The sequence below is a fragment of the Poecilia formosa genome, unplaced genomic scaffold (genome assembly GCF_000485575.1).
Source record: "Poecilia formosa unplaced genomic scaffold, Poecilia_formosa-5.1.2 Scaffold73, whole genome shotgun sequence".
NCBI classification, from domain to species: domain Eukaryota; kingdom Metazoa; phylum Chordata; class Actinopteri; order Cyprinodontiformes; family Poeciliidae; genus Poecilia; species Poecilia formosa.
The window spans coordinates 1,676,665-1,690,551 of NW_006800012.1; the positions used below are offsets into that span (position 1 = coordinate 1,676,665).

General features: G+C 39.5%; 2 protein-coding genes across 2 annotated transcripts in view; one reads left to right on the forward strand and one right to left on the reverse strand.

Moving 5' to 3' along the window:
* LOC103140626 (serine/threonine-protein phosphatase PP1-beta catalytic subunit) overlaps positions 1-7,782 on the forward strand; it is a 25,955-nt gene extending 18,173 nt beyond the window's left edge. The window contains exons 2-8 of the mRNA XM_007555862.2: positions 1,514-1,645; positions 1,723-1,953; positions 4,057-4,161; positions 4,341-4,412; positions 6,039-6,190; positions 6,266-6,400; positions 7,233-7,782. Coding sequence (XP_007555924.1) covers positions 1,514-1,645; positions 1,723-1,953; positions 4,057-4,161; positions 4,341-4,412; positions 6,039-6,190; positions 6,266-6,400; positions 7,233-7,337 — 932 coding nt within the window. The 3' untranslated portion in view covers positions 7,338-7,782. The remainder of the gene's footprint in view (positions 1-1,513; positions 1,646-1,722; positions 1,954-4,056; positions 4,162-4,340; positions 4,413-6,038; positions 6,191-6,265; positions 6,401-7,232) is intronic.
* LOC103140627 (equilibrative nucleoside transporter 1-like) lies at positions 7,669-13,853 on the reverse strand. Its single transcript, XM_007555863.2, has 4 exons — positions 13,724-13,853; positions 13,544-13,629; positions 12,420-12,619; positions 7,669-11,109 (listed from the first exon to the last, which is right to left on the reverse strand). Exons 1-4 carry the CDS (start codon positions 13,818-13,820, stop codon positions 10,998-11,000), a joined length of 495 nt encoding a protein of 164 aa, XP_007555925.1. The 5' UTR covers positions 13,821-13,853; the 3' UTR covers positions 7,669-10,997.
* Between the last annotated feature and the right edge of the window lie 34 nt (positions 13,854-13,887).

Consider the following 13,887-nt stretch of genomic DNA (forward strand, 5'->3'; position numbering starts at 1 on the left):
CTTTGTGTAAACGCAGAAGGAAGAAATGGGGGAACACTAAAGGGAAGAGTTCTGACATTAACAGGGTCGTCTAAAAATAATTTCATAGATTAAACAAATATCACAAAATAGATCGGACATGTATGATAAATTAAAATGTGCTCAATAATTTCCATGTTCATCATTTATCATTTTTTCTTGCCTTCCTACCAAAAACTGGATGAAAAGTTTTTAGCCCAGTGCTTTGGTCTCAACCAGCTCCTCCTTTTATTTATTTTTTTAATGACAATTTTGTTTTCAGAGGCTTCATAGTTCAATTTGTGTTGTTTCTATTTGTCTTTTTATTTTGTATATTTAAATGTCTTCCAGTTCCAGTGTTGAATGTTCATTAGAGTTTAAAGTTTATTGATCTTTGATAATCATTATTCTCAAAAATCAATAAACATTATAATTTATAATGTTTATAATTATTATTATGCCATTACCATTCTATTACTGGAAATGATCATTATATCGTTTATTGCAATAACTTCTGGGACGATTTATCGTCCAGGAAAAATGTGTTGCCATGACAGTCGGCCTACAGACATAAAATAAATATGGCTGATCCTAACTAGTTGAGCATTGTAGTCAGATCTGCACCGATCTGATTTTCTGAGGTGTTCTAACTTTGTCTGGTTTCACACTTTACTTGATAATAAAGTGTTTGAAACCAAAAAATATAGTTCATTTAGGCTGTTCATTATAACACATTTTATTGGATGATATATTGTCCCAGAAATGACTGCAGTAAACAACAATATTGTCATTTTGACACAATTTTCTGCTGATATGATAAAAATCTTCTTACTGATGCAGGTATACCCACTCAAAGATGGTAAAAATTTTACACTTTAGCAGGAAACGTTTCCAATATCCAAAATAAACAAACAACAACAAAGTCTCAGTAACTGAAACTGCATAAAAAATCATTCAGCTTAGAGACAGGGAAACCAGGCAAAAGCATCAGGTAGTGCAAATTACTTTGTATTGGCTGTCAAATTTTTGCCTTACAGTCTAAGATCAGATTAGCTCTACAAAAAGTTGGATACTCCTCATGTGGCATAATTGACTATAAACTATATTTGACTGTAGGACAGAACAAAATCCTAAAAAAATTAAATGATGAAGCATAGGCTACATCTAGACATTATTGTGTTAGAACCTTGATTTGTTTCTATGCAACAACACAAAAATGGGACTGAAATTGGACATGACTGATGTGACTAAACTAAGCCGTTTTTCCTCTTCAACTCAAACAACAAAAAAACATTGCCCAGCAGGAAGTGTGTCCAAACATCCCTCCCCAACACCAGCAGCAGCACCCACACAGTCTATTTCTGTCTTCCTGTTGCCTAAACGTTGTCCCCCATATTTAGCTTCAAGTTCACTGACAGTGAAACCGGCAGAGGCCATGTGACAACACGGATCATCAACACTTTTAGAAATGCATCTGTTTTAACCTGTTCTCCACTTCTCCTTGTCCTCCCACCAGTACGAGGATGCCGCCCAGGCAAGATCGTCCAGATGACGGAGGCAGAGGTGCGCGGCCTCTGCATCAAATCCCGGGAAATTTTCCTTAGCCAGCCAATCCTACTGGAGCTGGAGGCTCCGCTCAAAATCTGCGGTAAGCTCCGCCCCCTCCGTAACAAAACGGCACGTTTTCCTGTAAGGATCCCACAGCATGCTTTCCGTTTCCTCCAGGTGACATCCATGGACAGTACACAGACCTGCTGAGGCTCTTTGAGTATGGCGGCTTCCCACCAGAGGCTAACTACCTGTTCCTGGGTGACTACGTGGACAGAGGGAAGCAGTCGCTGGAGACCATCTGCCTGCTGCTGGCGTACAAGATCAAATACCCCGAGAACTTCTTCCTGCTCCGGGGCAACCACGAGTGTGCCTCCATCAACCGCATCTACGGCTTCTACGACGAGTGTAAGCTCCGCCTACTCAATCTACTTCCTGTTTTACTGTAGGGTTTGGAACAGAGAAGCATCCCCAGTTCAGGGGTTGCAGTTTATTTCAGTTCTGTTCAAAAGAAGGAACATTGAAAATACTATTTGAAATTTCAACAAGTTTAAAAAAAAAAAAAAAAACAGTCACAAACTCTTTTCACTAAGGCATCCAAATTTTAGCTATTTATGCAGAAACCAATAGCAACCACTTTTTTCATAAAAACTGATATTTTTATTTTTCCTGCTAACCAGTAAGCTAAAAATGCTACATTTTAATGATGGTAACCAAGATTTTGTTGAAAAGTAAATTATTGTAAATCTGCCTTAAAATAAAGACTAACAAATAGCCTAATTTATCTATTTGTTAGCTAACAAATTAAGCTATTTGTTTACTAGCAAACAAACTATTTAAGAAATTAAGCTAAGGAATAGCTTGTCTTAATAGCCAAGCTATTTGTTAAGAAATGACTAACAATTTAAGCTAACGAATAGCTTAATTTTTTAGGTAACAAATGGCTAATTTTTTTCTTAGACAGTTGTTAGCTGTCTGTTTTCCGTGTCTAGGGAAGACGGTGAAAAGTGGCAGGTGGTGTCAAACATTTGCTGGATTTCTCAACATGACTTTTTGACAATATTAAAGAGGAGCTTCTCTTTTTTGACTCATTTCAATTTATTATGCAATTAATTGATTTACTGCTTATGGACCTTACCACAGGGTCCGCGTTTCATTGGCTAATGCCCATTTGACGTCACTGCGCAGCTACCACGTGCTTGACTGTCTCACAAACAAAAGCTAAAGTAGTAAACACATGCTAATGTAGATTGTGGACTAGCAGAACACAATCTACACAATCAAAGTTTTTGTGACAGAACTCAAATAAGAATGGTTCTCCACGGTGAGTGGGGAATCTGTACAGGCGATGTCAGGTATCCTGATCGTATTTGTGAAAATAAAATTGACAGATTTCCCAAATCTTATTCGGAATGCCTTGCTTGGATCAAAGCTTGTGCACGACCGCATTTGCAGCTCAACCGTCGTAAGATCAATAAAAACAAAGGAGTGTGTGCTGGTGAAAGTATTATTACTTTGCTTTCTTTGTGTTTAGTGAATGGAGATATTTTGAGTGGCCCTGCGACAGACTGGCGACCTGTCCAGGGTGACCCCGCCTCTCGCCCGGTCTCACCGGAACGTTAGCTAGAGATAGGCACCAGCACCTCCCGATCCCTTTTGAATTTTGAAGCTTGAAATATTGTAAGGCCTTAAGGAGGCCTATAATGTGTGAACAATGACCCCCAAGTCTGAAAAAAGTCAATAAAAACATCCATTATGAAAACCTTTTAGCTAAGTACAGCATAATGGCAGTACCGATACAACTTCTACACCCTGAAGCCTGTCTGTTACACAGTCTTACGTTAGCTGAACAGATCAATATGCAATGTGTACCGTATCTGACATACATTACAGATTTTATTTTACCTGAAAAGGCTTTTTACGAAACTGTAATCATGTTAGCCACGCTAGCACTGAGTACCGCGTAAACAGGCCTAGGCACACTCAAACATTTGCCAACAACAGAAATCACTGATTCCAAAAGTAACCCTCAAAACCATGAATGCCGAATTACCCAGCCTTGCAAGAACAATAGGCATCTGTGATCTTGTCCACAGTATATTTATGCTGAGGGTGTGAGGATCTGCTGTTTTCCTCATCGACCGGTAGCATTTAGCTGTGACGCGCACAATGTTGGAGGCATCCCGTGGCTCAAACAGCTTGATTTCGTCCAAAAAAGATGACATGAACTTGTTTGTTCCCCTGTCTATTGTCGTGGCTGATATTTTTTTGAAAATCCGGCAGAAATGCTACACTAATCGACTCAGAAGTACTTTGTAGAGTCAGTTGAAACGAAAGACGCCATGTTTACACATAGAAACTAAGCTCCGCGAGGCTTTGTTTGTGAGACATGCAGCCACGTGGGATTTTAGGGGGCGTTTCTGGGCGGGGCTTGGTAAGGCCCATTGTGACAAGCTTATGTGTTCATGAGTTGACAGTGGGCTCTTTCTACCACTCTTGTTGATCCTGCAGGTAAACGCAGGTTCAACATCAAACTGTGGAAGACTTTTACTGACTGTTTCAACTGCCTGCCCATCGCCGCCATAGTGGATGAGAAGATCTTCTGTTGTCATGGAGGTATTGAGACCTGGGAGTGTTGCAGGTTCAGGTTTATGATAAAAACAAAAGTCCTGTAACCCTTCTCTCTCTCTCTCTCTCTCTCCCCATCAGGACTTTCTCCTGACCTTCAGTCTATGGAGCAGATCAGACGGATCATGAGACCCACAGACCTCTCTCTCTCTCTCTCTCCCCATCAGGACTTTCTCCTGACCTTCAGTCTATGGAGCAGATCAGACGGATCATGAGACCCACAGACGTGCCTGACACAGGTAGCTTAACACACGACTAGCTGGGCTTCAAACCAAGCAAAAGGAGAACTTGGAAATAAATCAGAGGGGTAAAAGTGATCACACTGCCTCACATCCAAATCTGGTACATCTGGACATTTCTTCAGTGTCTTTAGAAGTGAACTGTTCCCTTTCAGAGAAGAGCATCAAACAAAAAGATTGCACGACAAAATAAGACATGTCTTCAAATGAGCTCACCAAAGGTTGAAAAACTTCACACCAGCCTGAGGCTAGTTTTTTTTTTTTTTTTAATAAAGGCAAATGGTCCTTTTTTATTTTTCTACAAGAAAAATCCTGAAGGATGATGTGTCCATCAGTTTGTGACCGTCTCCTCTAGTATCATTATCCAGAACACTTCTGTAAGGTTACAGAGTGGCCTAGTCAAAGTTTGAATCCAATTGAGATTCATGGTTAACCACTCATCAAAGACAAATTGCAAGTTTTGCCAAAGCTGTGGAGTCGAGGAATTTCTCTGACAACCTGATGTAGTCTGAAGGAAATGATTAAAAAAAAGAAGCAACAAATCATCTAATGCAATTCAAGAATAAATGAGAAATGAAACCTGGATCAGAGTGGAAAGGAGCACAAAGTTCAGTCTGACAGAAGCCAGGCTGCCATGTTGCCCCACTGGCCCTCTGACCACCAGCAGCCGAGGCGGGTCAAGTGTTTTTCCCAAGAACACGACAGCAGAGGTGGATGGAGTTGGAACTGAACGGGCGACCCACTGACTCCTACCAACTCCTACCACCTTCATGACAAAAAAAAACACCCCAAAACAATAAAACATTTAAAATGGACAAATGCCGTTTAGCTCTGTGGGGGATAAGTAAATCCTGGCGGCCTGCCAGGCTGATAATACACTGGAGAAACCCTGGAAGCCATTTTGAAGGTTTTGTGACTCCAGTAAACCACAGTCCCAACTAAAAAAGTTGGAAGAGTGAACCTTCCCAGAAATGACTGGCCGGTTTTAGGTTTAGGGTTTGTCCCTTGGTTTACATAGTGCCTGGTTGGTTTGAATAGCTGGTTTCCCTTCTATAAAATCTTTATTTGAATTCAACTCAGGCCGACTCCTTATCTACTGGTAACTGGACCAGAGGAAGAGGAACCTCTCTGTACAACACATTTAAGTGTGAAAGCAAAACTGTATTAACTTAGTAAGGAGGTGAAAGGTTTTTCTCAGCCTCTCCTACGGTGGCCTGTTTTGTCCATTTTCCCTTTGGTCCTGATGAACCAACATGAACTCAGGTTCTTGTGAACTCTTCCTGTTTCTCTGCTGAATGATTTGTGGTCTAATGTAAGAACAGGAGCTTCCCCAGCCTTATTCCCCCTTATCTACTTGTAGCTGGAACAGAGGAAGAGGAGCCTCTCTGTGTTCACCCCCTCATTAAACCTCTTCCTGTCCTTATAAGGCAGCTGGAGTTGAGACCCTTGCAGCCTCCGTCTCACATCCTCTTATGGAGTTTCATCATGACTCTGTGTCCGCATGTGAACGCTTCACAAACGTCACTCTTAAAAAAAAAAAAAAAAAAGTCTACCAGGTTTTCCCTGCAACCAGGTGACTAGATAGTGACAGACTCTGACGTTTGTTTCACTTATTTCCCCCTGCAGGTCTTCTGTGCGACCTGCTGTGGTCGGACCCTGATAAGGACGTACAGGGCTGGGGGGAGAACGATCGCGGCGTCTCCTTTACATTCGGTGCCGACGTGGTCAGCAAGTTCCTCAACCGTCATGATTTGGACCTCATCTGTAGAGCTCACCAGGTACCACAGCTCCTTCCTACCAGCCATCCCCCCCTTGTAAAAGCCTTGGCTGATTCTTGTGTCTGACGCCCCCAGGTGGTAGAAGATGGGTATGAGTTCTTCGCCAAGCGGCAGCTGGTGACCCTGTTCTCAGCTCCCAACTACTGCGGGGAGTTTGACAACGCCGGTGGCATGATGAGCGTGGACGAAACCCTGATGTGCTCCTTCCAGGTCAGTTACCATAGTAACTGATCCAGGATCTTTTAGAACCCAGATTATCACGTGAATTGATTTTGACAGGAAGTTGTTGCTTAGCCCAGAGGTTCCCAAGCCTTTCCTCTCCATGCCCCCCCTTTTGTCACTATACTATAATTATTATATTGTAGCATAAATTCAGCCTCATATGTTCTGGTTTTAGTTGACAAGGAATATTTAGGGTTTTTGCAGCGGAATCCTCCTCAGCTTTACTGTTCCTTCTGTTGCCATTCATAAAGATGAGCATGACAAAACACATTTCAGTAAGTTATTTTAACTTGTATTTTGCAATAATGATAGAAATTTCAACTAAATTTCTTCAATTAAATTTGTTTTTTACTTTTTCCATCACCTTCCCTCCAACTTTCTGAGCGCCCTCTGGTGGTCCCCTGAGTTTACTGCAGACCCCACTTTGACAAACACTGGCTTGGGGTTCCTTCACTAGCTTAAAATATGGAATTTGATTGGATCATTTCCCAAATCCACATAAGAATGGGAACATGAAAATTCAGAATATTTAGAAAAAAAAATCTTTCTTTTTTTATTCATTTAACAATTATACACAACTTAGTGTTGATTCATGTAGTAAAATCCTAACAGAAAGCATATCATTCAGTGTGTTGTTGGCCTCAGTGCTGTTAATGCAAAGGTCTGTCCTGTACCATATTAGACGTCGTGAAATTCAGATATGTTGCCGTGGAGATGTTTGACACCAACATAATTACTCAAGAGTTCAGCTCATGTTTCCAGGTAGACCTGTTGGTCCAGTAATAATCGATTTTTTTTTTCTTCTTCCTCCTCCTCCCAGATCCTGAAGCCGTCTGAGAAGAAGGCCAAGTACCAGTATGGAGGGATGAACTCCGGCCGACCCGTCACGCCGCCTCGCACAGCCCAACCCCCAAAGAAACGATGAAGATGGACAGACGGACAGAAAGATGACAAGATGATACGATTGTCTCCTTCTGGCTTTTCACATTAAAGAAGTAAAAGCAACACTTGGCAGAGAAGGAACCAGAACCCCTTATTTTAAAAAAACACACCCCACTCTCCAGAAACAACTTTTTTTTTTTTTCCATTTAATCTCTTGAACTGCTGTTGTACTCTTCTTCTTCTTGGTCTAAGCTCCTCTTTCTCATCCTCCCTCTGCATCTATGTAACATTTTTAAAAGGTGTTTCAATAAGACAACCAGTCATTCTGTAGCATATCTTTATATATATTTTTGTCCTCATTTTTTTGTTTTTTGTCTTAACAGAATGACAGCAGTTTTTAGTTTACCACATGTTCTTTCTCCCCTGCCTGTACAGACACCACAGGTATTAATGACGACTGCTGGGTTTTCAATAAATAATACAGGGAATAAATCCCATTCTGTGTGTCTTCCTTTTATCTCTACAGCTCATTTAAAGAATAAAGTCATCTGTAATTTAAAACTGAAACCTCCTGACATGTGAGTGGAACAGCCTGAAGACAAATATATTTATCTGAAACCAGTGATCAGTGAATGCTACATTTTAAGCCCTACAAACCACCCAAAACAAAAGGCTTTACACCCAGGCCTGTCACGATAAATCTTCCTGAACGATTAATTCTCAGATTATTGCAATTAAACGATAATATTGTTTGAAGACCTTTTTAAACTGATGTACTGGTAATTACAATAATGCAAGCACATCCTGACAAAAAGAAATGCACTTTACTTTCAAAAGAACAATTAACAGGTAAACAAAACATCCAAAAACAAACAAAAAAAATGCACTGGAATAAAAACTAAAGATAAAACCAAAGTGGAAATAAAAACTACATTCAACCAAAAGAGAACAGATTACAAAGACTGTATACTATATTTCCCTTCAGTAATCATTGGATTTAGATAAAGATGGGCAAATTCAACTACCTGGTCCAATAGTTCACTCCTCCCTTATGCTAATGAAACGAGGAAGAGGGGTCAGTGGAGAGAACCGGAGGTGAGCCTTTTTTTGTTCAGTCAGAGAAAAAGGAAGAAACGATAAAGCCGATAAATTAGAATGAGGTCGATCATTTTCATTTATTGTGATTAATTGATTTATTGTAACTGGCCAATTTATACCAAAGTTTTAATTCACATTCAGATTGGTAACCTAGGCAACATGGGATTACAGATCTCAATAAGCCTCACAGTCATCTCACAATCACTTCAAAACATTTTTCCTTTCACTCAATCTTCCATTAATACCCTCAAGCGTCAAGTCTGCCGTTTTTCCTGTCACCTATGTAGACCGGAACATTTCTGTATTAAATATTAGTCTCATGATATTCTAACATGAAGCGACTTTTGGGTTTTCATTAGTTCTGTGGATCAATATAATCTACATTCAGATTGGTGTGTAATTAATGTAAATTAGGTTTTTCGTTTTCTAATCTGAGGACTTCATTCTTCATTCAAACCTTGTCAAAAGTACTCAAAGGCATTAATAAAATATCTTTTATAAAATACATTTTTGTGCTATTGCAGAGATGCAATATTTAGTTATTTTTCTCTGCATTAGTCTAGGTAAATTTTCAATAAAATACTATTTAAAGTCATATCTTGTGTTGGAAAGGGATGTGTGAATCCTAAATCAAAAACTTAGTGTTTTGTATAGAAGGCCATTTCTGCCATAAAAGAAAAAAATAAATGTCCAACAAGAAGTTCTAATTTCACATTTTAAAGTCAGAACTATAAGATGCTGTAGAGAAACAGTGTGACCATCTCATAATTATGATTTTTGATGTCAAAATTATGACTTTCCTTTCATGGCAGGAATGGACTTCCATAGAGGTGCAAATTTGAAAAATCTAGAGAACATTTAGTATTTTCTCAGCAATAAGAGCAGGATTTGGGTCACACTCTTTGTAAACAATGCATTTAGCCAATTTTAATAAAACTACTAAAGATTTTGGTGCACCAAAGTCTGTTTTTTGATGAAAATCAACACGACTTAAGTAGAGCAAATATTTTCCTTTAAGATTTTAATTTTTATTACTTCACTCTAATCCTTTATAAACCAGCAGACATCACAGAATTGTTGGGATTCATTTATTGGCAGGAACAATAAAAAGATTCCCTTTGCTGAAACTGGTTTCTACTGTGAACGGCACAATGGATCACTACATGGTCATTTGGTTGGAACTGAAAACATCAGGGTGCCTTCTGTTGCTATGGATACAGATGGTATACGAAAACATTTTGCTTGTACAGTCTCATGTCATCTCCAAAGTGGGAACCGGAACATACCCCAGGTCGTGCGTTAAGGCAACAGAATCCTAAACTCCTCCAGAACATTCAAGTCTCTAAGAACCTCCATCGGTTCTGATGGAACTGGATGTCATGCATTAGTCTTCATCTAACTGCAGTGAAGTTCTGCCGTCTCCTCACTGTGTTGTTGGTCCATTTTACAGTAAATGGAAGTTCAGCATAAATCACAAAAATCAGACACTTTCAAGGCTTTTTGTTTGCTTTTCTTCTGATCCCATTGTAAAGAAAATGTGTTGAAGCAACAGCTGCCACATTGTTGACATAAACAGGAACATAAACACACTGAAAATTATTTTTAGTGGTAAACAAACAAAACACTCCAGCGGTGTCAAAATGAGAAATAAAACATCATGAGTCGGCACACACTGTAAAGCACACAGAGTTCATCTGCCACTGAAACAACTGGTAGCAGGTGTTTCTATAACGGACTGGGAAAATAAAACCAATTCTTTTTACTCCGACTGAAAACCGTCTCGTTCCAAAGGTTAAAAAAGTATTTTATTTTCAATACTTTAAGAAAAAACTAAAATAGATTCCATAATTCTTTTTTTCTTTTTTTTTTCAGATGATGTGGAATCTCTAGATAAAACCCAAATGTTAGTTAAGCAGTTAAAAAGTTCAGATTTCAGACTTAAATGTTAAATAAATAAATAAATAAAATTGGGGAATTTGAATAAGGAAAAACTGTTATTCATTTTTTTAAAGTTTGAAACTAAATGCGTAGGAACCGTCTGCTGCTTGGTCTTTACTCAGGAAATAAGCAAAGCTTCTGATCACATGGAGCCATGGGAACCAGCAGACTGGGAAAGAATGTTGGAACACAAAAAAATGGCACCTCACCAGTAAAATTTGATGAGGAAATAAACTCAAAGATAAACAATGCTGGTACTGATTAGTCAATATGGCAACATGCCTCACAATAAACATTTTAGCCACCAGATGGCAGGATTTACCATCAAATTATCTTGTACTGCTTAGAAATCTTTTTTTTTTTTGTCCCGTTCAGCTTTACTTCCTGTTACAAAACAACAATGTACAAATAAAAAAATAGAAAAATATTTGTCTCAAAACAAACTACAAGTGATGAAAACCCATAAAACTGACGTGGTTTCAGAATGATCTACGGATTGTTCTCAATCGAACGTCTTGAAATGTTTCTCTGTTCCACTTTAACGACATGCTGAGCAGAACCAGCTGAACTTAATATGAAAACTATTGGATTTGTTTTTAAACAGGAAACTGACAGCCACTCCTTTCAGGAGTGTGGCGATACTGTTACCGTGCTGTTTCTATGGGAACTACACCAGACTCCTGAGGAGGAAGGACAGGGCGGCCCCGACGGACAGACCCAGGGCCAGGAAGAAGGTCATCAGGGCTCCTGCAGTCTCTGCATCTTTAGGCTCCACCAGTCTGGAGAAACACCACAGAACCAGTTGATTTTAGTCGCTAGTCACTAAAGACTATGTTGTTCAGTGTTAACATAACTAAAATACACACAAGTTTTCAGTTATGTTGCACAGAAAAAGATTTTTCATTCAGTAGCATCAGAACAATAGTTGTGTTTGGGAACTACAGAGAAGATTTTAGGGTTTATGTTTTCCTGCCTTCTTGAAAATTATCAACTATCTTTGTTTTTGCTTCTTTGTCCCTTTATTGTTTGAGCTAATTAAATAAATCTTAATATCAGACAGAATTAACCTTATAAAGAGGAGTCCTCAAATGATAACTGCCTTGTTGAATCATGAATCAGCTGCAACATTCCCAAGTTGCATCCAGACCTGATTAGTCAGACCATCATGCACACACAGAACCTGTCTGACTGTTTAAAGTTCAAATGTTTTTTGTTTTTTTTTAGATGAGGCAATAAGTAAATTCCAGAACAGGTGAGAAACAGAGTTGATCTGAATGAGACAAAAAATGATATGGCCTAGTCAAAGTGTGGATTTACTTTGGTCTGAGATGCTGAGTTATGACCTTTGAAGAGGTCAACCAAGCTCAGAAATGTGAGCTGAAATGGCGACTTAAATGATGAGATGACTAAAATATCCAACAGCAAGAACCAGATTTGGGTCACTCTCTCTTCAGAAAGGCTCTCTGTATTTAACCAGGTTTAAAATAATTATAAGCAGATTTTTTTTTAAAGTCTGTTTGAGTGGATGTCAGTCGATAAATGCGGTTCTATATTTTACGAAATTCAAGAGAAAGCAAGAAGCGTAGCTGTGAAAAGACAAACACTTTGTGTTGTACTTAATATTTTGCATTGTAGAAAAATGAAGACTTATTGTAGAAAAACAATTAAATTGAATTGTAATTTGTTAGTAATAATTTTCTTTAAAAAAAAGTGGACCACACAGAATCAGTGAAGAAACCACAAATGGCCCACGCACCACACTTTGGACACCCCTGCTTTCATATGTAGTCAGCTCATTTTTGTTTGATAGTAAAATTAGCTTGAAGATCTTAAATATTAAAGAGTGGCAAACAAAAAGAAAAGCAGAAAACTGAAGAAATCTGGAAGGGAACAAATCCTTTCCATCTGTACTGTACATCACCATGGCGACCCAGGAACGTCAATCACAATTACAGCAACAATGGCTGCAGATCATTTCCCTCCAGATTTATCTCCAGTTTAGCTGACAGCTGAGCAGCTGGTGGAGTTGTGAACCAAGTGGGACAGAGTTCAGGGGTCAGAGGTCAGCAGCTTGCTGCGGTGTACTCACTGCGGTGCGTAGGACATGGAGAGGCACACAAAGTAACCGCTGGACAGGGAGAAGAGCGCCATGATGAGGGTGAAGATGGCGTCGTGAGAGAAGGCCACGGGCAGGTAGTAGCGCTTCTGGACGTTACAGAGCATCAGCAGGGGGATGAAGATCACCCTGGAGACCACCAGGGCCGGGAACACACGCGACTCTTTACCAGGCTGCAGGGGAGAGAGGAAATGTTTATTTCACATTATAATCCTCCCACAGGGAGATTCCTCTGGCATTTTGAAACCAAGTCTATCTCATGCATGACGGAGGGCCAATAAAGGCGTTGCTAATCTCCTAAATTCTGATGCAATTTGTTCAGCCATGTTCTCTTTTTTTTGGTTCTAGTGGTCTTTATCTGAAAGTGTTAATACAGGAAAGTAGGTAAAGAGAGAGAGAGAAGACATGCGGCAAGGGTCACCAGGCCGGGAATCGAACCAGCGACAGACACGTCGAGGACTGAGGCCTCCTTATGTGTTCTGTGCTTAACCTCTGCGCCACCACAGCACATCCAGACTGATAAACCATCACAGATTAAACTACACACAGCTGGGCCGGCTGCATTAAATATTGCCACTTTTCTCATTTATAAGAAATAAAAATGATGCATTATTTTCCTTCGTGTAAGTCTCAGAACGTTTGCTTCACTACATAAACATGCTAGATCATCTGACTCTTATTTTTTACGTTTGTCTTTACAGCATCATGTTTGAATTTATAAAGAAAGAAAATGGGAGGAAAAAATACTGGCTAAAACTGGTTGAACATATTGATCATATCAAAAAAAGCAGAAAACTTTTATCATTTCAAACAAAAATGACTATTTAGACCCTCTAAAAAGAAAAATAAACGGTCAGTAAGCTAAAAAAAGAAACAGATGTCTAATAAAATATTGTGAGCTGTCAGTATTCAAACCCCATGCAAATGATATTTACAGACAGTCTTCTCTTTTAGCACACTGTAAAAACAAATATACATATTACAGAAAGAAGAAGGTAGTAAAATAAACAAATACAGTGAGACCAGCTGAAGCAGGTTGGCTAAGATCAGAGTCATTCTTGTTTTCTAGGGAAGCCACGCTGCAGTCAGGTTCTCACCCAGCGTATCCATGTGGTCACGGTCCGGCCAATCCAGTCGTTAATGTTGAAAACCAGGAAGCAACACACCTCGATGAAGATGTGTCCTGAGAGGAGCGACAATTTAAGTGAGTAAAACGACGATATACTGGCTCCATGTTGAACACAGATCTTCTCCGAATCGACGCTGCTCACTCTTACCCCATTTTCCATGTGGGAATGCTGTTTTGACGTCAACAGTGACGGCGGGGAATACCGACAGAGTGACGGTGAACACAAACGTCACGCAGAATGCCATCACCCAAATCTGAGATGTATATAAAAAAATGGTTTGTATGTTTAAAGAAACAGCAGAGAGAAAACAG